General features: G+C 39.3%; 1 protein-coding gene across 10 annotated transcripts in view; it reads right to left on the minus strand.

Moving 5' to 3' along the window:
• ATP13A4 (ATPase 13A4) overlaps positions 1-25396 on the minus strand; it is a 139034-nt gene that overhangs the window by 23134 nt on the left and 90504 nt on the right. For all 10 annotated transcript variants that reach the window (XM_082461432.1, XM_082461434.1, XM_082461430.1 and 7 more), the window contains exons 14-20: positions 21309-21459; positions 19659-19745; positions 19276-19429; positions 18007-18118; positions 6847-6971; positions 2170-2333; positions 1217-1339 (exon numbers count right to left, since the gene is read on the minus strand). In XM_082461432.1, coding sequence (XP_082317558.1) covers positions 1217-1339; positions 2170-2333; positions 6847-6971; positions 18007-18118; positions 19276-19429; positions 19659-19745; positions 21309-21459 — 916 coding nt within the window. The remainder of the gene's footprint in view (positions 1-1216; positions 1340-2169; positions 2334-6846; positions 6972-18006; positions 18119-19275; positions 19430-19658; positions 19746-21308; positions 21460-25396) is intronic.

Below are 25396 nucleotides of genomic sequence, written 5' to 3' on the forward strand. Positions count from 1 at the left end.
GTCATACATGAAGTAATTGATAACATTCGGAACACTGACTGGGTAATGATATCCATGAGTGAGAAAAATATTTGTTTCCAAGAAGCCCTTCTTTGGATTTTAAGACAGATATTGAGACTTTGGTCATCAGATAAGTGATCAGGAAGACCAAAATCAGTAAAAATGACTACTTAATAGACATAATTGATGAAAATGATTACCTACAGGAATTTAGCTCAGGGGCCATGAAGAATGTGGTCCTGAAAAACCCTGAGCTTGATGGAACTTTAAACCAGTAAAGTATGAGAAATTGCAAGATAACAAGAGGTCAGGATCCCAGGAGAAGGAAAGGAGGCAATTGCTTCTCAGAAAATCGTTCAGATCTAGCAGAAAAATAGCCTAGTGCTGAGAGGGTGACTATCTGTGGTCTTTGACTTAACCATACCATCTGGGCTTGACCAATTGTGAAACTCAGCTGATATCTCCAGCCTAATTTGGGCTCTGAAACATTAATGGATTATCACATTAATGGATTGTTGTATAAAAACCTGTACCAGCTCCATCCACCTGAACCCCATCCAACAGAGTCTAAATTCTTCTGTGTTACAGCTGTGTGCTCTCTGCTCTTCTTGGCTGTAAACTCAGCTTATGGTTCACTCAGCTTTAAAGTCTTCATTCTTTTTTTCTTAAACAGTACTTAAGATAATGAGCAATTGAATACAAATAAATTATCTTTGCTTTACACTGGACACAATCTTTCTCTAGTTTGCTCATATGTTTTTTTTATGTATATAACTTACCTGCCCTCATTGTGGGTTTGTTCTTCATCAGAAAAGTTTTAAGTTTGACCCTCTTTTGTATAGACGTCCTCTATCAAACACCTAATGGAATTCCTCTATTCTTGGCCTGCCTTCCTGTATAATTGCTGGATTTACACTATACTGTGAGACCCCCTAACCATGGCAATATAGTGACAGCTCCCCCAAAGCAATCTTATCACTTGAGAAGTCACTAATACTTTAATCCTATAGATGATGGATAATTAGTTAGTCAAATTTACTTATTTTAAATCTAGCAGGAAATGAAACAGCAGTGACCTCTGCAAAACTATCTGCTTCCCTTATGATACATTCAATAGGTATATCTAACCTAGTTAGAGGTTTGAAATTACTTACGATCATGCTCTGTGACATTGTTAGCATCTTTACCAGGAGACTGGTACCCTCTTAGAACTTACCTTTGGCAGTAGGCTACCGAAATGTTGACTTATAACCTGGAAGGATTTTCCACTTAGGGCAAAATGGTAACTTCCTTCTCTGCTGTTATCAGAGACTTCTTCCCTGATGTTAATGTAATTGTCCTGCAAAGCAAGACACAGTAATTTTAGACTTGATAGAGTGGTTAGGACCACAAGCATATCTGAGTGAAGGCAACAATGACAGTCTGGGATCTCTCTTTAAAAGTCACACTCCAGCCCTGATTCCTCAGAGAAACACTTTCTCTTTGCTGGATCAATCTTTGCACATCAACAGCCTCTAGTGAACAGGGGGGTAGCACTTACTCACGTCCTGTTCTCATCCTGAGATTTGATCTCAGTGAGTCCCAGAGAAAAGCACATTTCACACATTTCAAGTATAAAATACAAAAGCATTGCAGCTTAACAAATCTCTCCCTGAGGTGAGAACTTTCCTTTTTTTTTTTTTTTTTTTTTTTTACAGAATTAACATTGTTTCACAAGGACACAATAGAGATAGGATACTGACAAGATTGGAGATAAATGAATAAAACTTCTTCCCACCCTGAAGATATAGTCTGGTTTTCCAATGCACACAGCAGTGTCTCTCTTAGGGACTAAATCCCCTTTGAACCCAGTGGGATGGCTGGCAAGCAAGGGAAAAAATGGAAAATTAGACTTGCAGCCCCGCTTACTATATTCTTTCTAAAGACTTTTTTTAAGTTTAAAAGAATGTATTATTTCCAGCACCCAGGAAAGCACCATACCTTAAAGCTCAGTAGGAATGGTATGGGAAAATGATATAACTGAGTTCTTTGAACTGTATACATGTTAGACATTTGGAGAAGTATGTTGACCCTAGGTCACCTCTACACCTCTGCCAGTCAAAGCTGCTCAGTAGCCAACACTGTGTGACGAGTTAGATAATATGGCAGAAGGTCTGCTTTTAGGTATACCTGATTCCTATATGCAATATGTTTCTTCTCTTCGACTAATTGCCAAGATATAGATGCTGATGAGGACTCAGTAGTTTCATTTGCTTCAATGAGAATGACTTTCTGGCTTTCAGAAACCATTCCAGACTTTCTGGCCACTGTTATTGCAGTCTGAAGATTGTCACCTAGAAGAAAGGAAAAGTATCCCAAGATGAGATCGAAGAGACAGAACCAATTCACGTAGAACCTAGAAAACTAGGGTAAGGAGTTCAGACCTTATTTTTGGTGCAAGAAGAGATAGTCTCTAAGTTCTCTCTCAGCCCTGACCTTCCATGATTCTGTGATCCCTTTTCTTATTATTGCTGCTTTTCATCTGGTTACTTTATGACCTACTAGTATATTTTTGCCAGGGAGTGGGAAGTAAAATTAAAAAGGAAAAGTTCAAATATGTTTCTGTTATTTGGCAACAGCTTAGTAAATGTTTAGCAAAACTCTACTGGTTTAATATGACATCTGATGGTTCCACTTCCAGCTAATATGGAGTAAGTCCACTAGAATCTATTTCTCCCACTGATTACAATGGAAAACTCTGGAAAAAATATCATTTAAAAAACCTACCTGAGGACTTTGAAAAGTAAACACAAATGGCAGAATGTGAAAGGGAGTCAAATTTGGAGAAATAATCTACAAGGTGGAGAGATTCTCAGCTTTTTTTCTCTTTCCTCTCACATAATTTGACCTGAGTGTGAGCCCCAGTCCCAGAGCTGTGCAGATAGCTAAAACTCCAAGAAAAACCTACTTTTTCTGGCCACAGGAACCAGGAAAGGGGCACTGGAGGGCTGAAGAGTTGTGAGGGAAATCCTAGAAAGAAGAGAGCTAGACAAGGAGACTAATTCAGTATATGAACTATGTAAGCCCCAAGCTCAACCCAGAGCTGTGCACGTGCAGAGCAAACCCAAAGAAGGATAGCAAAAGCTTCAAGAATTGAACTATGATATTAATCACCTCCCATATTCCAGAGTTTTACGTGCTAAAACAAAAACCTCAACATTCTCTAGAGGATTTTAACAGGATCCAAAGTATCCCAACATAATATTCAAAATGTTCAGGATTCTCAACATGTGAAAAACCTGGAAAATCTGGCCAATTCTCAAGAAAAAACAATTCAATAGTTGCCTGTCCCGAGATGACCCAGATGTTGGAATTATCAGGCAATGCTTTTAAAGCAGCTATTGTAATCCTCCTCCATGTGGTGAAGGTTAATACTCTTGAAATAAATGACAAGATAGAAGTTCTCAACTGAAAAAGCAAAGAACAAAGATTGAAGAATATCAAAAGAACTCACATTCATGTCATTAGAGCCCAAGAAGGAGAGGAGAAAGATTGGAACAGGAAAAAATTTTTTTGAAGAAATAATAGCAGAAAACTTCCCAAATATGGTAAAAGATTTAAATTTACAGATTCAAGAAGCTCAGTGAATCCCAAACAAGATAAATTCAGTGAAAACCACACCTAGACACATAATCAAGCTGCTAAAAAACCGAAGATAAAACAAATCTCTTAGGAGCAGCTAGGGAAAACAATAAATTACATATAAGGAAACAATAATTCAAATTATCACAGATTTCTCATCAAAAACCATGAAGGCAAGATAACAGTGCAACATCTTTAAAGTGCTGAAAGAAAAAAATTGTCAACTCAGACTCCTATAGCTAATGAAAATATCCTCAGGAATGAAAGAGAAATAAAGATATTCTTAGATAAGGGAACCTAAGATAATTTGTGCCAGCAGATACACTCAAAAATAAATGCTTAAAGAAGTTCTTTAGGCTGAAAGGAAATGATACCAGAGGGAAACTTGCAACATAAGACATGAACATTTAGGAACAGAAATAATAAAGAGCTGGATAAATATAAAGTCAATTTTTCTTCACTTATGTTCTCCAACTCTTGACTGTTGAAATTAAAAACTCTAACATTGTCTGGTGGGGTTTCATTGTATGTCATACACATATATATACAACAGTAACAGAGGAGAGAAAGTAGGGAATGTTTATGATGATAAGCCTTCTTGAAAGGGTAGGTACAGATATTGTGATTCGTAGAGCAACCACTTAAAATAAATAATGTAACAACTGGCTGGCTATCCCTAACATGGTTTCTCCCAGGTTTCTACCAAAATACTTTGAGAATCCTCAAAAGAGCTAACTGGGGGGAAGGAGATGCTCTAGCCTGAGATCAGAAGAGTACAGGGAGCCCTGAGAGTGAGAGGCTCTTCCACATGCCTCAGCAGGGCAACAACGGCCATCTGCTTTGCAACACAGACCTTTCTGCCATCTGTCACCTGCGAGAGGTCTGTTGTTTAGGACATGCAGCCCAGGCCTGATCCTCAACTATCTGACAAAAAAAGATAAAAACCTACTTAAGAAATTCCAGTAGCTAGATAAGGAAATATAATGCAGAACAACCAGAACATGACTGGTAAAGTAGGCTAGTTGCTGGAGACAGAAGAAAGCTTCATTAAAAATAATGAAAGCACTTAGGAAACTCAAATGGAGCACAGGGAAAAAATGGTTTTCTAAAGTCACTCCTACCCCAAAACACAATTTAAGAACTTCACAGTTAAAAAGATGATTTGAAGGAGATCATCCTCACTTTTGATACCGGAGTTTGCAGTTTGAAAAAATTCAGTGCAAAAAAAGAACTCTTAAAGCTCAGAGCAAAATTATAAAAATATGAGAATTACATAAGATAGACTAAAAAGATGTATGTACAACATGGGGAATATAGCCAATATTTTGTAGTAACTGTAAATGGAATATAGCCTTTAAAAATTATATGAAAAAATTTAAAATATGAGCTACAAGAAAAAAAGGTAAGAGACCAAGAGGATAGATCCAGGAAGCCTGTCATGTGAATAATGGAAATTCCAGAAGGGAAAAAGGAAAGAGAGAGAACAAAAGCCCTAATTAACAATAGAAGAAATTTTCCTGAGAAGAAGAAGACAGATTAAAAATGCTCACAATGTTCCAGACTAAATTAATGAAAAAAGACAAACATATAGGCACACCTTGGTAACATTTCTACACTCTAAAGTTAAAGAAGAAAGATTACATGTAAACAGAACAAGTTACCTACAGTGGACTCCACTGGCCCTGTGATATGCAATACCAAAAACCGGAAGACAAAAGAATAAAACCTACAGACCATTAATAAAAAAGGACTCTATATATAAAACAGATAACTAATAAGGACCTACTGTATAGCACAGGGAACTCTACTCTGGAATGTAGAGTCCTCTACATTAGTAGTATAATATAGGTCTCTGTAATGACCTATATGGGAAAAGAACCTAAAGAAGAGTGGATACATTATATGTATTGACATATGTATAACTGATTCACTTTGCTGTACACCTGAAACTAACATAACATTATAAATCAACTATACTCCAATAAAATTTTTTTTAAAAATGTACTCTAACCCAAACATCCTATACCCAGGCAAGACACCATTCACCTATCAGAGCAAAGAAAGATATTTCAGGGTATATAAAAGATCAGAGAGCATATCACCCTTCCAACCCATCCAAGGACAATTCTTCCGAAAAATTACAACCAAGCAAGGAAAGAAGCAGAACAGAAATTTCAATATGAAAGAAGAAGTGAAGAGGGAGTGTTGTGAGAGATGAGCTCTTACTTCTACATAAATCTAACTGGTAAATGATAGATTCTGAGACTGTGTAAAATCAGTGCTAAATAAAATTTTGAAACAGATATACATAATGTAAGGGGAATTCTAATAAGTAGTAAACTAACTCAGCAGCACCTAGAAGCTGGACTGAGGGGCTAAGAAGGGAGAGGGAAAAAGTGATCCAAAAGTCTCTTGGATTGGGGTGTGTGGTAGTGGAGGGGGATGGAGAAGCACCGAAGGGGAGGGGAATGTATTCTCGAGTTTCCAGCATCAAATTGGGTTCAAGGACAGTGAGATAGGGAGAGAGTGTTTTGATGGGGCAAGACTGTATCTTGATGCCAGAATTCATAGAGTTAAATGCATCTGACTTCGAGAGCAGAGAAAGGGAAGGCAATACACCCTCAAAAAACATGAATGCATTAGGAAATCATTGGCTCTCCACTCGGAAGCATTCATTAAGAAATTTCACACATTTCTCTTGCACGATCCTTTCTCACTGCTCCCTTGTTTGTGATTTGGACTTTGGGAGTGGGAGAAGGGACAGAATTTTTTAATCTCCAGAATTGTAGCTCTCATTGATGGGCCTTCAGTGTATTTTACAGACCACAATGACTAATCATTCTTCTTCTCCGAACATTTGATAATAAAAATCAACATCTTTGCATGGCTGATGTCTTCTTATTCAGGTGTTATTTCAAACGTTCCCTCTCAGAAAGGACACCTCATCTAAAGTAGCTGGTCAGACACACTTTACCACATCACCTGTTTTATGTACCTCATAACACTTATTGGTAGCTGTTTATTCAATTGAATGATTGATTTTCTATCTTAACCCACATGAAAGGAAGCTCAGAGTAATAACTTTGCCTATTTTGTTGTCCATGTCCAGTGTCTAGAACAGTGTCTGGCCCATAGTAGCAATTCAACAAGATTTGCTAAATGAGTGAATCTCTGTCTATTTCCACATCAAATTCTTCCTGTTTTCACACACACTTTGTTCTATACCTGTGATCATTACGGTCCTTATCCGGGCTGAGATGAGCTCTTCAAGAGCAGGTTTTGTCTCTTCCTTCAGTCGATTCTCCAAGATCAGCAATCCCAGAAATATCAGGTCTGATTCTACCTGGTCCCTGGAAGTATATGGATGATTGAACAGAAATCACACATTATAGTCTTTCTTACAGGAAGCAAAACAAGAACAAAGTCAGGTATCTTCCTCTCAGAGTGGTCCCCACTCATTCACACACCATTCCTGGGGTACTGAATGTGTGCGTGAACTATCCAGAAAGAAAACAGGAGGGGGCACAAGGATATAGAGACTTTTGCTCTGACAGAACTGAAAGGAAGAGAGGATGCTTATTAAGAACGAGATTAACTTTAATCTTTGTAGAGAATGAATTAAATAACCACAAAGCTGCCTTCCATCTGCTGTGGTGATTTTCATCACCACACCTGTTAACAACTACCAGGGAGTTCTAGCTCTGGTAGAAAACACCATTAAAAATAAGTGAGGCAGGGCACCTTCAAGATGGCAGAGGAGTAAGATGTGGAGAATACCTTCCTCCTCACAAATGAGAAATACATCTACATGTGGAACAACTACTACAGAACACCTAATGAACTCTGGCAGAAGACCTCAGACTTCCCAAAAGGCAAGAAACTTCCCATGTACATGGCCATGTGGCTGACAGGGTCTTGGTGCTCTGGCCGAGTATCAGGCCTGAGCCTCTGAGGTTGGAGAGCCGAGTTCAGGACATTGGTCCACCAGAGACCTCCTGGCCCCATGTAATATCAAATGGTGAAAGCTCTCCCAGAGATCTCCATCTCAAGGCAAAGACCCAGCTCCACTCAATGACCAGCAAGCTACAGTGCTGGACACCCTATGCCAAACAACTAGCAAGACAGGAACACAACCCTACCCGTTACCACAGAGGCTGCCTAAAATCATAGTAAGTTCACATACACCCTGAAACACACCACCAGACATGGTCCTGCCCACCAGAATGACAAGATCCATCCTCATCCACCAGAACACAGACACTAGTCCCCTCCACCAGAAAGCCTACACAACCCACTGAACCAACCTTAGCCACTGGGGGCAGACACCAAAAAGAGTGGGAACTATGAACCTGCAGCCTGCAAAAAGGAGACCCCAAACACAGTAAGTTAAGCAAAATAAGAAGACAGAGAAACACACAGCAGATGAAGGAGCAAGGTAAAAACTCACCAGACAAAACAAATGAAGAGGAAATAGGCAGTCTACCTGAAAAATAATTCAGAGTAATGATAGTAAAGTTGACCCCAAATCGTAGAAATAGAATGGAGAAACTACAAGAAACTTTTAACAAGGACTTAGAAGAACTAAAGAGCAAAAAAACAATGATGAACAACACAATAAATGAAATTAAAAATTCTCTAGAAGGAATGAATAGCAGAATAACTGAGGCAGAAGAACGGATAAGTGACCTGGAAGATAAAATAGTGGAAATAACTACCACAGAGCAGAATAAAGAAAAAAGAATGAAAAGAATTGAGGACAATCTCAGAGACCTCTTGGACAACATTAAACACACCAACATTCGAATTATAGGGGTCCCAGAAGAAGAAGAGAAAAAGAAAGCGACTGAGAAAATATTTGAAGAGATTATAGTTAAAAACTTCCCAAATACGGGTAAGGAAATAGTCAATCAAGTCCAGGAAGGGCAGAGAGTCCCATACAGGATAAATCCAAGGAGAAACACGCCATGACACATATTAATCAAACTATCAAAAATTAAATACAAAGAAAAAATATTAAAAGAAGCATGAGAAAAGGAAAAATTAACATACAAGAAAATCCCCATAAAGTTAACAGCTGATCTTTTAGCAGAAGCTCTGCAAGCCAGAAGGGAGTGGCAGGACATATTTAAAGTGATGAAAGGGAAAAACCTAGAACCAAGATTACTCTACACAGCAATGATATCATTCAGATTTGATGGAGAAATTAAAATCTTTACAGATAATCAAAAGCTAAGAGAATTCAGCACCACCAAACCAGGTCTACAACAAATGCTAAAGGAACTTCTCTAGGCAAGAAACACAAGAGAAGGAAAAGACTTAAAATAACAAACCCAAAATAATTAAGAAAGTGGTAATAGGAAAATACATATCGATAACTACCTTAAATGTAAATGGATTAAATGCTCCAACCAAAAGACAGACAGGCTGAATGGATACAAAAACAAGACCCGTATATATGCTGTCTACAAGAGACCCACTTCAGACCTAGGGACACATATAGACTGAAAGTGAGGGGATGGAAAAAGATATTCCATGCAAATGGAAATCAAAAGAAAGCTGGAGTAGCAGTTCTCATATCAGACAAAATAGACTTTAAAATAAAGACTATTACAAGAGACAAAGAAGGACACTACATAATGATCAAGGGAGCAATCCAAGAAGAAGATATAATATTTGTAAATATTTATGCACCCAACATAGGAACACCTCAATACATAAGGCAAATGCTAACAGCCATAAAAGGGGAAATTGACAGTAACACAATAATAGTAGGTGACCTAAACACCCCACGTTCACCAATGGACAGATCATCCAAAATGAAAATAAATAAGGAAACACAAGCTTTAAATGACACATTAGACAAGATAGACTTAATTGATATTTATAGGACACTCCATCCAAAAACAACAGAATACACTTTCTTCTCAAGTGCTCATGGAACATTCTCAAGGATAGATCCTATCTTGGGTCACAAATCAAGCCTTGGAAAATTTAAGGAAATTGAAATCATATCAAGTATCTTTTCTGACCACAACGCTATGAGACTAGATATCAATTACAGGAAAAAATCTGTAAAAAATACAAACACATGGAGGCTAAACAATACACTACTTAATAACCAAGAGATCATTGAAGAAATCATAGAGGAAATCAAAAAATACCTAGAAACAAATGACAATGAAAACACGATGACCCCAAACCTATGGGATGCAGCAAAAGCAATTCTAAGAGGGAAGTTTATAGCAATACAATCCGACCTAAAGAAACAAGAAACATCTCAACTAAACAACCTAACCTTACACCTAAAGCAATTAGAGAAAGAAGAACAGAAAAACCCCAAGGTTAGCGGAAGGAAAGAAATCATAAAGATCAGATCAGCAATAAATGAAAAAGAAATGAAGGAAACAATAGCAAAGATCAATAAAACTAAATGCTGGTTCTTTGAGAAGATAAACAAAATTGATAAACCATTAGCCAGACTCATCAAGAAAAAAAGGGACAACACTCAAATCAACAGAATTAGAAATTAAAAAGGGGAAGTAACAACTGACATGCAGCAATACAAAGGCTCATGAGAGATTACTACAAGCAACTATATGCCAATAAAATGCACAACTTGGAAGAAGTGTACAAATTCTTAGAAAAGCACAACCTTCCGAAACTGAACCAGGAAGAAATAGAAAATATAAACAGACCAATCACAAGCACTGAAATTGACACTGTGATTAAAAATCTTCCAACAAACAAAAGCCCAGGACCAGATGGCATCACAGGCGAATTCTATGAAACATTTAGAGAAGAGCTAACACCTATCCTTCTCAAACTCTTCCAAAATATAGCAGAAGGAGGAACACTCCCAAACTCATTCTATGAGGCCACCATCACCCAGATACCAAAACCAAAGATGCCACAAAAAAAGAAAACTACAGGCTAATATCACTGATGAACATAGATGCAAGAATCCTCAACAAAATACTAGCAAACACAATCCAACAGCACATTAAAAGGATCATACACCACGATCAAGTGGGGTTTATCCCAGGAATGCAAGGATTCTTCAATATACGCAAATCAATCAATGTGATATACCATATTAACAAATTGAAGGAGAAAAACCATATGATCATCTCAATAGACACAGAAAAACTTTTGACAAAATTCAACACCCATTTATGATAAAACCCCTCCATAAAGGAGGCACAGAGGGAACTTACCTCAAAATAATAAAGGTCGTATATGACAAACCCACAGCCAACATTGTTCTCAATGGTGAAAAACTGAAACCATTTCCACTAAGATCAGGAGCAAGACAAGGTTGCCTACTCTCACCACTGTTATTCAACATAGTTTTGGAAGTTTTAGCCACAGCAATCAGAGAAGAAAAAGAAATAAAGGAATCTAAATTGGAAAAGAAGAAGTAAAACTGTCACTTTGCAGATGACAAGATACTATACCTGTACATAGAGAATCCTAAAGATGCTACCAGAAAACTACTAGAGCTAATCAATGAATTTGGTAGAGTAGCAGGATACAAAATTAATGCACAGAAATCTCTTGCATTCCTATGCACTAATGATGAAAAATCAGAAAGAGAAATTAAGGAAACACTCCCATTTACCATTGCAACAGAAAGAATAAAATACCTAGGAATAAACCTACCTAAGGAGACAAAAGACCTGTATGCAGAAAACTATAAGACACTGATGAAAGAAATTAAAGACTATAAAAACAGATGGAGAGATATACCATGTTCTTGGATTGGAAGAATCAACATTGTAAAATGACTCTACTACCCAAAGCAATCTACAGATTCAATGCAATCCCTATAAAACTACCAATGGCATTTTTCACAGAACTAGTGCAAAAATTTTCACAATTTGTATGGAATCACAACAGACCCCGAATAGCCAAAGCAATCTTGAGAAAGAAAAAAGGAGCTGGAGGAATCAGGCTCCCTGATTTCACACTGTACTACAAAGCTACAATAATCAAGACAGTATGGTACTGGCACAAACACAGATATATAGATCAATGGAACAGGATAGAAAGCCCAGAGATAAACCCATGCACATATGGTCACCTTATCTTTGATAAAGGAGGCAAGAATATACAATGGAGAAATGACAGCCTCTTCAATAAGTGGTGCTGGGAAAACTGGACAGCTACATGTAAAAGAATGAAATTAGAACACTTCCTAACACTATACACAAAAATAGACTGAAAATGGATTAAAGGCCTAAATGTAAGGCCAGACACTATAAAAGTCTTAGAGGAAAACACTCTAGAGGAAAACACTTAGAGGCAGAACACTCCATGACATAAATCACAGCAAGATTCTTTTTGACCCACCTCCTAGAGAAATGGTAATAAAAACAAAAATAAATAAAGGGACCTAATGAAACTTAAAAGCTTTTGCACAGCAAAGGAAACCATAAACAAGACGAAAAGACAACCATCAGAATGGGAGAAAATATTTGCAAATGATGCAACTGACAAAGGATTACTCTCTGAAATATACAAGCAGCTCATGCAGCTCAATATCAAAAAAAAAACCCAATCCAAAAATGGGCAGAAGACCTAAATAGATTTTTCTCCAAAGAAGATATAGAGATTGCCAAGAAACACACAAAAGGATGCTCAACATCATTAATCATTAGAGAAATGCAAATCAAAACTACAATGAGGTATCACCTCACACTGGTCAGAATGGCCATCATCCAAAAATCTACAAACAATAAATGCTGGAGAGGGTGTGGAGAAAAGGGAACCCTCTTGCACTGTTGGTGGGAATGTAAATTGATACAGCCACTATGGAGAACAGTATGGAGGTTCATCAAAAAACTCAAAATAGAACTACCATATGACCCAGTAATCCCATTACTGGGCATATACCCTGAGAAAACCATAATTCAAAAAGAGTCATGTACCAAAATGTTCATTGCAGCACTATTTACAATAGCCAGAACATGGAAGCAACCTAAGTGTCCATCGACAGATGAACGGATAAAGAAGATGTGGCACGTATATACAATGGAATATTACTCAGCCATAAAAAGAAATGAAATTGGGGGATTCCCTGGTGGCGCAGTGGTTAAGAATCTGCCTGCCAATGAAAGAGACACAGGTTCGTGCCTTGGTAAGGGAAGTTCCTACATGCCGCAGAGCAACTAAGCCTGTGCACCACAACTACTGAGCCTGAGATCTAGAGCCCGCAAGCCACAACTACTGAGCCCACATGCCACAGCTACTGAAGCCTGTGCGTCTAGAGCCTGCACTCCACAACAAGTGAAGCCACGAGAATGAGAAGCCTGTGCACCACAATGAAGAGTAGCCCCCACTCACTGCAACTAGAGAAAGCCCGCACACAGCAATGAAGACCCAACACAGCCAAAAATAAATAAATAAATAAATTTATATTTTAAAAAAAAAGAGAAACGAAATTGAGTTATTTGCAGTGAAGTGGATGGACCTAGAGTCTGTCATACAGAGTGAAGTACGTCAGAAAGAGAAAAACAAATACCATATGTTAACGCATATATATGGAATCTAAAAAAAACCAGAAAAACAAAATGGTTCTGAAGAACTTAGGGGCAGGACAGGAATAAAGATGCAGAAGTAGAGAATGGACTTGAGGACATGTGGAGGGGGAAGGGTAAGCTGGGACGAAGTGAGAGAGTGGTATGGGCATATATACACTACCAAATGTAAAATAGCTAGTGGGAAGCAGCCGCATAGCACAGGGAGATCAGCTTGGTGCTTTGTGACCGCCTAGAGGGGTGGGATAGGGAGGGTGGGAGGGAGACACAAGAGGGGGGAGTTATGGGGATATATGTATATGCATAGCTGATTCACTTTGTTATACAGCAGAAACTAACACACCATTGTAAAGCAATTATACTCCAATAAAGATGTTTTAAAAAAAAAATAAGTGAGGCACAAGGTAAATAAAACAAAAAACCAGTTTCTCTAGAAATCAAAGCTAGAGAAATCTATGGTATTTTAGTCCCAAGAGGCATGAGGCCATAATCTCAAAAAAGGAGCCCTTCTTTTGAAGCCAATCTCTCTCCCTCCCTGTCTCTCTCCGCCTCTCAGCAGGTAGCATTGCTTCTCTACATAAAGTGTGAATGTTTCTGCAAACAAATAAATTCTCCGAGGCTCCTGACCATCACAAGAACATTTCCAAAACCTTCCACAGGACCAAGTGCAGGGGAGCATATTCGGGATTGTGGTTTCAAAGATTCTTCCATGATTCATTTATCTGAGACCCAGATACCTCTAGCAGACACAAGAGCAAGGCACCAGTACCGCCCAATTCTGGTCGAAATACAGATGAAAGCAAAAAAACCAACCTGCCTTGCTTGTCTCAGTGCTGGGCCTCACTTCAATCAGGGGCCCAAACTAGAATTAGGGGCACTCTCCAGGACACCGCTAACACCTCCACTGGAGTGACAGAAAGTGGACACAGCTGAACTACTCACCTCAGAGCTGGCTCAGAAGGATAGCACTTCCTATTCTTCTGAACCTGGCATTTAAGTCTCTCCATAATCTGATTCCAAATGATCTTTCCAGCTTCATCTATCACTAAATTCTTTGTCCACCCCGACCTCCAGCCAAGTTGGACCACTTACCATGGGTGTACTCTGTACATAACCATCTCTAAACATTTGCTCTAGGCGCTGTAAGACTTTTCCTCTTATTTCATGGAGAAGGTTATAAGTTCCCTTTATCTGCCATTGAAACCCTTCCTATATTTTGAACCTGAGCTCACATGCACCTCCCCATAAAGACTTCCCCAGAGAGAAACACTTGCTACCTCAACATATTACTTCTACCTCAGTTTAGCTTGTATTTTATTTGTCCGTATATTATCATTTGTTGCTATCTGATCTGTCTCTCTGTCTCAGCTCCTTAAGGGCAACTTTCTCAGTTCAGTGACAAGTTCAACAATAGTCATGTGGTGCCCATCACAGAGGAGGTGCTCGGCAAACATTTGCCAGTTGAAATGCTCTACTGTCTGCTGTAACCATTTTTCGCCAGGTGACCTAGGAAAATTTACTTCCTCTTTCAGAATTTCTACTACCAGAGGGTTCTCACAGGAACTAAAGTCAACCAGTCTGTCAGATCAATGACCATTTAGTGAACACACAAATAAGTGCAAGGAACAGGTCTCTGGAAAGGGGAAGAGAATATGCAGGGACTATAGTAGCTCCTGACTCCAGAGATTTGACATTCAACTTGGGGGAAAAGATTAGACCTGACCACTTTGGTTACATGGAAGGCTGGGAAAGTATCATGATCATGTGCAAATAAGAGTCCTATGCCATCAAAGAGGAAGGTGAAATCATTTCTGGGTGGAGTGATTGGAGAAGCTTTACAAGAGGAGGTGATATTTGAGCTGCTCTTTGAAGGATAACTTAGTTGATGCTTGATTCAGGTCCTCTAATCTTTCTAGTGGTCCTCATACACAGGCATCAGGTTTTAGACATTTTCAGAGATGACTGACATGGTCCAACCACAAGGCACCAGATCGGGCCAAGAAAATGGCTGCAGGGTCAAGCATGTGATAAAGTCTGCAACCCACTTTGGCACTCGTTTTTCTGGTTCCTCTGGCACATGTCCTTCGTAGGGTTCAGTGCACAGTAATCAGGAGACCAGCATTCTAATCCCAGCTCTGAGACTACCTTACAGTGTAACTATGGGCAAATCATTTTCCTTGTCTGGCAATCTATCTCTACTTTTATAAAAGCAGGTGGTGAAACTAATGGATCTGCAAAGTCTCTTCTAGCTCTAACATGACATGATTCTTCTTTTCATTCAATCTGAGCCAGAAAATAAAGAGAAGACGTAGTCCCTTGAAGGGGCTCATGCTCTGTAACTTGGAATAGCATGTTATCTTTTCCTGCTTCCTGCACAGACTTTATACCTCCTCCTGAAGCACCTAAAAATAATGAAGAACGGGGAGTGTAATACAAAGGAGCATTGTCACTCCTGTGATTACACTTCATGTTCTTAAAATCCATGTGATTTTTAAAAGGTGAAATATGCATAAAGCGAACAAAGAACCATCAAAGAAATTATGATATCAGTGCTGGAAGCACTCTGAGTAAACACACACACACATGCACACACACACACCCCAGAAAGAATGTTCTGCTCTAATCATGGATTAGAAAGGCTAGGTAAATTGACTTAGCTAGAAGTATATATAGTGGTGATGTGTCTTTAACACAAGATTGGCAGATTGGCGACCTAAGCTCAGATCCTACCAGTGAACTTGGGTATAGACGTTACCAGATTTTGAAAAGTTGGAATTTCAACGCTGTGAGAGTCAACTGTGACTCTCTTGTGTGTCACCATTTCCCACTGCCCATGTGCCTCTGCCTGAGTGCTTTGTTACATGCACAAGCCCTGAAGCCATGAGTTTGAAACTTGATCTGCAAATATTTTATTATAATAATCAGAAGCAGCAGCTTAGCAGCCAGAATCTTGATAACATGTGTCAACAGGCTCTCAGGAAACAAAGTTTCATTCCCAATTCTGCCGCATCACAGACCCAAGTTTCCTCTTCTTTAAAATGTGAGATCCAATCTCAAAGGTCACTTTTAGCTCTCTGATTTGAGTAAACTGGGTTGATTAAATTACAACAAACATCCAGAATGTAATAACCAAAGTTTTAAGGGTCACAGTAAGCTGGCCCACTCTCCTGGGGCCAGTAAGTCCAGGGATCCAACATTCAATGACTTTGGATGAGCCACTTCCCACTCTGGGCCTCACCCACCATTCACAAAGAGACAAGGTTGGGACACATCAGTGATTCTTATCAGGGGTGATACTGTCTCTAGAGGACATTTTGGAAACTTTCTAGACGTGCAAAATGTTACCCTGCATCCCACATGACTTTTGAATATTTTACAGGACATTCATGGACACTAAAATATTGTTGACACTTTCCTAAGCCAGTACAGAATTATACTGTTTATTTCACACTATTATTATACTATTTAGTGTACTGTGTTTTTAGAGTAAATATAATACAACTATATTATAATAAGCAAATATAAAATTGTTTATACTTCTCCTAGCTCTGTTTTACATATAAACACAAAGTATTTTGTATACATTTTTAAGATTCTATTGAGTTTTCCAGGAATGTGACTACCATATACAATGAGAGGAGGGTGTACTATTTTATTCCACTTTCCCAAGAGTTTTTAGCCATTTCACAGTCACCTTGCTGACAATAAGACTGCCGGCGGTATTTGAGACTTTGATGTATAGCACACCTGTATCAGTCTGCATTCCTGAATGTTACAGCTCCAATGATTCTACATAGGGTGCAAGAAACATCTTGCTTCATTTTGTTTTAATGTAGTCAGCTGTGTATTTATGGAACTATTTATTACTTTTTATAATGCATTGTAATTTTAGCTTCTATTTGTTCTATATAGAGGGCATTATATTTCTTTTTCACGGAGAATATGTGCAGATCATGTTACATATGAATTTTATTTCCTTATATTAAAGGAAGTGATACATAATACAGTTACAGGAAGAGAGTGTTGAATCTGGCAGGGTTGAAAACAAATATATTAGACCTCCCAAATTTAAAATCCTAAATAATAAAATAAGCCTTGATTATCTCCACAGCAGTGTTACCATTAGTGGTCGACATAGAGTATTGGACATGACATTGAAAATGAAATAAACACCATAGTCTGAAAACAGTGGAAAATAAAACAACACATAAATTTGAATCACTAATTACTCCAGTCCATTTTAGCTTTTGAGCATCCTTATTTTAATCTATACATACCAAAGCTCTCTTTAGAATGGCCTCTCCAGGTTTTTCTTGTGTTTCTACATTACCTAGATTATATATTGAGTCCAAGCTATATTTATTCATTTCATTAAGTTGTGTATTTTTTATCAAGATTTTTTTTTCAGACAAGTGTTATGTTTTCTTTCTACAAATTCACCAACTATGATAAAAAATAAAAATAATAAAATCCCAAAATAGCTAATTCATTAATTAAATATCAAAAATAATTTAAAACCAAACTTATATTTGGTTCAAAATGGGGGCATGACCACAACTTCAAACTCTCTGGAACATGGGTTGTATTCATATATCTGTTTTCACAAAGCTGTACAATCACATCATATTTTACAATTTATACGGCTATTTCTCATCAGTTCTCCCAGTCAATGTTCACATCAGCTTTGTGATTTAGGCAGGGCAGGGATGACTATATCCCCATTTACTAAGTTCAGAGGCATTTCATGCACACAAATTCAGTAAGCTGTGTTGCTGGGTCCACTGCCCAGTCTGGTGCATCTTCCCGCGAAACCATTCTGCTTTATCAAAATTCCCCCCACCCCATTTACCTCATCAAGGCAGTGGTGTGATGGTCCATCTCCAGCTTTTTGTAGGCCAGTCCTATGACCCGGAAGCCCTGTGTCGTGTAAATCTGAAGTTCACTAACAAAACTAGTTGGTACTGTTCAGAAAATAACACAAGATTAGTATGCAATATGAACTCAGCTAGTACTGGGAGAGAAATGCTTTACAAAGAGTTCCAACTCTTGCCCAAGAAAACACACCTCTAAACATGTACACAAACAAGTCAGTGGGAATGTTAAATATTACTACATTGTCACGGTTGACCTCTTGGGATCCAGTGAAGCAGAAATGAAAAGGAAGCATTCAAAAAACAAAAAAAACAAAAAGAAGAAGAAGAATGGGAAAAGTGTATGATTCTTTTTTTCTCCAGTTTAACCATCAAATATTTATTGAGTCTACTGTGGGTCAGGAATTAGCGATGCAGAGATTACACTGCAATTGCCACTCTGAGGGTCTTTGTCTAGTAGGGTAACAGCCAGTAGACTAACAATACAATCGGATGAGATCCTTGCTATGATCCAGGCAGTTACAGCACGCTATGGAAACACTTGGTGCATCTATCAGACAGGGAGGATGTGATTAGATGGAGAAGGGAAAGGGCATTTTGGCTGAGGGAGCATCATGTGCTCAGACACAGGGCCATGAGACAGCAAACCTTGATAGTTCATCTCGGGGGAGCACAGGATGTGAAGATAGGAGTGGTAAGGAAACTCTGGGAAGTTTGATAGGAGTCAGATCATGAAGGCCTTAGATATGATCCTAAAGGAGATTATCCTGGAGCCTATGGGAAGCAACCAAAGAATGAAAGCAGGAATGTGCTAACATCATTATACTGTGTGACAGAAAAACCAATCTGGTCACAGTGTGAAGGGTGAATTAGAGTAGGGGACACTGGGGGACAGGGAACAAATTCACCAACTATGAAGTGATCCAGTGGAGGGATGATGAGGGCCTGAGCTGATGGAGTGACAGGGCCATGGATTAGCAATTGACAAGACAGAGGCACTGAGGGAGAGAGAGGAATCCAGGAAGAATCCTAAACTTGGATGGGGGAGTAGTACTTTCATTCACTAAGATGGGAAATATAGAGAGTGAGAAAGATAAGCTTGGTTTTGGTACCGAGTTTGAGATGCCAGTGAGTCATCCAATTGGTGATGGCAAGTAGGCAATTGGATTCATCGATCAAATGCTGAGGGGACATATGTGGGTTGGAAATACAGATTTGCCCATTGTAATATAAGTCTGTCCACTTACCTGTCTCAGGTTGGCAAAAGCTGGCCACCCTCTCCGGTGCACCTTTCATGAATGCCAGCCAGTCACCCCCCATCTCTTGGGCAATGACTGTCATCCTCTGCAGCGCTGATGAGAATGGGAACTGATGCAGGATTGCAATTCCTGCCACTGGGACCTGGATGAGGGAGGGGGAATGGAGAGGGACACACCACATAGCTTCTAGCTGTTGGAAATTAATTACTCCTTTCCCAATCCTTAGTTTCGCAAATAAGGGCAACAAGGTCTCACCAATTTTCATACGTGGAATTCAAAGAAGACACATCTCTGAGCTTTCAAAATTGTGGGCCTGACAGGACTTTCCTTCTGAGTTGGGTTTTGTGGGGTAGAGGGCGGGCAAGGCTTACCTGACTGGCTGGTTTGCAGGGCTTAACAACCATGGCACATGCCGGTGCTCCCTTGATGTGGAAATCATGCCCGGAAACCACCATTTCCTATTTCAAACAGGATGTTTCACTGTAGAGATTTCTTTCTTGTTCATCCACTAATACTGTGCTCAAACCCTTCCCTTGAGAACATCTCAAGCCGTCTCAATGTATTCTCCTCCCTCAGCTACACGGAGGTGAACCAGACTTAATTCGCCACACACAAAAATAATGCATCGGAAATGCTAGGAACTTGAAGGGCAGACACTTCTGAATTATTCATGCAATTTCTCCTGCTTTCTCTGCTGGAATGTGCTGTATAAAGGCTCATTCAACATTTCTGATGGGCTTAACTTGAAAACACTGAGCGAGAGTAGCTCGCACCTTACTGCCTTTTTCTCCTGGTTCACTGTTGCTCATGCCCTTCCCTCTCTGTCTAATTTGGATTGATGGTCCCCAGGGTACAGCAGGGCAGGGACTGTGATATATGTGGTTAATGTTTAGTAAACACTCAGGAATTGCTATAATAAAGACCCTAAATTATAGTCAAAGGAACCTTTTACCCAAAGATGCCAAAATGCTTTATAATCATCTCATTGAGTGGCAGAAAAAATCTCAGAGAAGAAATTATAATCCCTACTTAAAGGTACAGAAACAGTAACCCAAGAAGGATGGAGAAAGTTACAGCAGACTGCTACAGAACCATGTCCTATTAGCGTTGGAAGGGACCCTAAAGACTGTCTCCTTCAGTGGGGCTCACACATGCATCACAGGGGCCTGGAGCTGAACCGGGCTGTAGCAGGTGGAGGTGGGCTTGTAGCTAAGTAGGTGGGGATGTGTCTTCCCTAAGCTGTGCTTTTACTCCCCATTTTCTATCTCAACCAGAGTAACTCCAACGATTTGTTTTGTGTAGGATGCTTTTGAATAAAATTTCCTTTTAAGAAAAGAGTCCAGCTTTTTTGTTTTCTTTTAGGTGAACACTGCTGGTCTAATTCAATCCCCTCATTTTAAAGTTATGGAAAACCCCAACAGGAGAGATGACCTCACGAGGTGAAGGAGTCAATCAGAACAGAGCCAAGACTAGAACCGGGAGAGCCGGATTCCTCGTCCTGAACAAGGCCATTTGATCTGAAATCTACTTCAGAGTCTCAACAAAAGCTCTCATGGTTTTCCCTTTTATTGTCTAGTCTTAGAGACAAAATTAATACTAAAGTAGTAGGAATAAAACTCCTGGTAACAACGAATTATCCTAAGCACTGGGGACAGTGACGTTTCCTAATCCCCATGTTCTAGATAACTCTGAAACCAGACATGGCTCATACTACAGCTGGAAAGGGTTAGAAAATAATTAGATAATAATTATACTAATACTATTGAGCTGGTAATATATTCCAGGCACAGCACCAGGGATTTTTTTTAATGCGTCCTTCCACTTAATCCTCACAATAACCCTAATATGGAAATACACTGTACAGAGGAGAAAACTGGGGCTTAGATGAGTTTGCCCCTCACTGCCATATGTACTCCATATTGGAGACCTCGCATTTTATGAGTATTGAATAGCTATGATAACACCTGGCTTGGTCTGGCATTGAAGAAGCTTCTTAGAATCTTTGCAGAACAGAAGCTTACCCAGGTAGTAGCTTCAAACATTTTGAGGTCCAGTGGGTCTCCATGGATGGTCCCATCCAGGAGGATCAGAGAATGGCAGCTGGCCATGGCTGCATACAGTGGGCCCCATGGCAAAGCCTTGCCTGAGGCAAAGTTGTGGACTTCCTGGAAGCTAAAGGAGAAAAGGGAAAGGGCTTTAGTCCTATTCCTCCAGGCCAGAATGGAGCTTCTGGAGGTGATCATCCTTTTAAAAAATAAGTTAATATGCTTTGTTACATTACATATCCACACTCTAATCTCCCCAAATGAATAGTGCTTCATTCATCCATCGTCCTTACATAAGTTCAATGAGTATGAGAAAAAATCCTGAGGTTCTTTCAAGCTCTTTCTTCCCTCTTTTCCTTACCCTCTCTCAGGCACTGATTTAAATCGAGAGGTATAGAAAGAGCTAGAAGTATCACCCTTAGTTCTAAGTACATCCACTCCCACCTGAGCTTCCAGACCACTTTATCTCTTATGCTGTGAGACAGAACAGGCTAGCTCATACTATAGCTACTTGTGTATATCTGTGTATCTCCTTCAATCTATTCTTCAGGGCAGGGCTGTCTCTTCCATATCTCTCTCTCCAACATATCTGATGTTTGGTCCACAGTAGACAGTCAACAAATATAAGAGCAAATAAATGAATGAGTTGGTTACTGGAAATCTGAAAGACCATAATGGTAAAGAAATGAAATTTTTAAAAGACGTTTTGAAAAGGACACGGCATTCTCCTCTTCCACCCTGACATCTAGGATCTATATTGCAGCCATCATTACCATTGGTTCCTGTAGAAAGTGCCCTCATCTAAAATCTACCGAGATACAACTCAAACATCATATGCAGGGTTCTTTTACTAACTCAGAGTTGAAGTCATCAAGTTTGGCATTGGGCCTACAAAAGGATGTCCTCTGGACGTTATTGGTCAGTCCCTTCTTACATGTGTAGCGCAGTAAGTGGTTCACAAGGCAGGCCATACTGTTTGGTGGACCCTGAGCGGCTGAAGGTGTTTCCTGAATTAAGGCCAAATCTGATTCTTGGAGCCAGTCAGAAGCTACTTGCTCCTCCTCCTCCACATGTCAACTTCCTTCAGATTTGTGGGTCAGCTTGGTTGTACCCCCTTTAATACTCCCTTCCTCTGGGATTACACAGGAACCTCTAGCTGTGCTTCCAATGTGCAGTTTCCAGACCTCTGACCTTCCTAGTTACTGTTTCGTGAAAGAATTTGTATTTTTTACTATTTATCATAGTTTGTCTTAAAACATGGTCTCCAGGATCAGACTATTATCTCTCATGATATGGACACTGCATTTCCTTCGGTTGCTCTAGAGTTTTGTTCCTGAAAGCATATACATCAGAACGTTAACTCGTAATTCAGCCAAATTTCTTCCTGGTTTCCTCATTCAAGCTTCCTTAAGAGTTCAAAAACCTCTCGACTGATTACTGAGCCTGTTGATCATATCATTATATATTGAAAGATCAAGTTATCTCAGTGGTTACAATATGTCTCTGGTATTTTAGCAAACATCTAAAAGGAAGCAGTCACCATCAGTGATTAACACAGATTCTCAAGCTCACACTGTAAAGCAAACACAGATCAGGAAAAAAGAATCTTATCTTTAAGATGGCACACAAACTGTCTTCCGTATGTAATTCTGAATACACAGTTCTGAGTTTGGGAGGATTGGGCCAGACCCTGGTTTGCACAAAAATAAATAGAACCCTCTGTCATCCCTGACCTTGAACTATTACTTGAATGTTTATGACTTATCAAGACCAGGTAGCTCAGGTAGACTTCCAATGACTTTGAAGTACTTGGCACATTAGGCAGGCCCTCTTTGGAAAAGATAAGAATTATCAGAAATGAGCTTACATTTTACAATAAGATATTTAACAGCGACTAAGTCAAGTGCTGACTTCTTGCTTAGAATTTAATCTGTTTTCTCTTATTCTATCAATTAAATTTGTCAATTAAAAAAACGTTGGGGGAATTCCCTGGTGGTCCAGTGGTTAAAAATCCGCCTTCCATAGCAAGGAACATGGGTTCGATCCCTAGTCAGGGAACTAAGATCCCACACGCCATGGGGCAGCTAAGACTGAGCGCCGCAACTACTGAGCCCGTGAGTTCTAGAGCCCATGTGCCACAACTAGAGAGCCCGCGTGCTGCAACTACTGAGTCCGTGCACCACAGCTAGAGAGAAGCCTGCACACCACAACGAAGAGCCCACGTGCCGCGACTAAGACCTGATGCAGCCAAATAAATAAATAAATACTTTAAAAAATTTTAAAAAACACTTTTAATTGCTCTTTTAGTCATTTAGAGCCAACTTTGACCTTTTTGAAGGAGGGAAAGGAGGGAGGGGGGAAGGAGAGTGACAGTTTGGATTAATCTATCAATAATCTAAATAGTATATCAGTTGTTTTTATTTAAATTTGAGAAGTCACTTTTAGAAACAGAAAGTTTTAAAAGTTTTGTGAATAAGATGATGCCAATTCAATAAGGAGAAGAGCATTCAAAAGATGGAACATATTAAGTTCACTTTAAATAAACGAACATTTATTGTGCATCTACTATGTGTGCCTGCTATAGTGCTATATGGCATTAGGGACACAAATATAAATAAGAAAAAGACTGCTCTCTGAATGCTCACATATTTGAATAAATGCATACATTTTTTATAGACACTGAAACAGGAAAATATGAATGAACAAGAAGACCGGGTATATATCCAAATCTATCTTCAAGAGAAAATGAAAAGATCTTTAGAAAGTTACCACTTGTAACAGCCTCCTTCTATAGACTAAAATGGTTAGAAGCACCAGGATTAATTTTTCAACTCCAGAAATGACTTGTTTATAAATAATACATTAATATGAAAATGTGTTAAACATATATAATTAAAATATTTTATGGTTAAATCGTATGTCATTTGCATAATGCAGAAGAGTCACGATGTACCTTTTATGTATAAGATGCTTTGTGATTTAGGTTGCAAGTATGAGAGGGAAATATTTTCATTAAAAAAACAAAACCTGAGCTCATGCAGCTCAATATCTAAAACACAAACAACCCCACCAAAAAATGGGAGGAAGATCTAAGCAGACATTTCTCCAAAAAAGACATACAGATGGCTAAGTGGCACATGAAAAGATGCTCAACATCACTGATTATTAGAGAAATGCAAATCAAAGCTACAGTGAGGTATCACCTCACACCGGTTAGAATGGCCATCATCAAAAAATCTACAAACAACAGATGCTGGAGAAGGTGTGGAGAAAATGGAACCCTCCTATCCTGTTGCTGGGAATGTAAATTGATACAGCCACTATGGAGAACAGTATGGAGATTCCTTAAAAAACTAAAAATAGGGCTTCCCTGGTGGCGCAGTGGTTGAGAGTCTGCCTGCCAATGCAGGGGACACGGGTTCGAGCCCTGGTCTGGGAAGATCCCACATGCAGCGGAGCAACTGGGCCTATGAGACACAACTGCTGAGCTTGCGCGAATGGAGCCTGTGCTCCTCAACAAGAGAGGCCGCAACAGTGAGAGGCCCGCACACCGCGATGAAGAGTGGCCCCTGCTCACCGCAACTAGAGAAAGCCCTCGCACAGAAACGAAGACCCAACACAGCCAAAAAATAAATAAATAAATAAACAAATTAACTAGGAAAAAAACCAAAAAACAAACAAACAAACAAAAAAACTAAAAATAGAGCTACCATATAATCCAGCAATCCCATTCCTGGGCATATATCTGGAGAAAACCATAATTCGAAAAGACACATGCACCCCAATGTTCATTGCAGCACTATTTACAACAGCCAGGTCATGGAAGAAACCGAAATGCCCATCGACAGACGAATGGATAAAGAAGAAGTGGTACATATATACGTGGAATATTATTCAGCCATAAAAAGGAACGAAATTGGGTCATTTGTAGAGACGTGGATGGATCTAGAGACTGTCATACAGAGTGAAGTAAGTCAGAAAGAGAAAAACAAATATCGTATGTTAACGCATATATGTGGAACCTAGAAAAATGGTACAGATGAACTGGTTTGCAGGGCAGAACT

Source organism: Balaenoptera physalus, assembly GCF_965194825.1.
Source record: "Balaenoptera physalus genome assembly, chromosome: 4".
NCBI classification, from domain to species: Eukaryota; Metazoa; Chordata; class Mammalia; order Artiodactyla; family Balaenopteridae; genus Balaenoptera; species Balaenoptera physalus.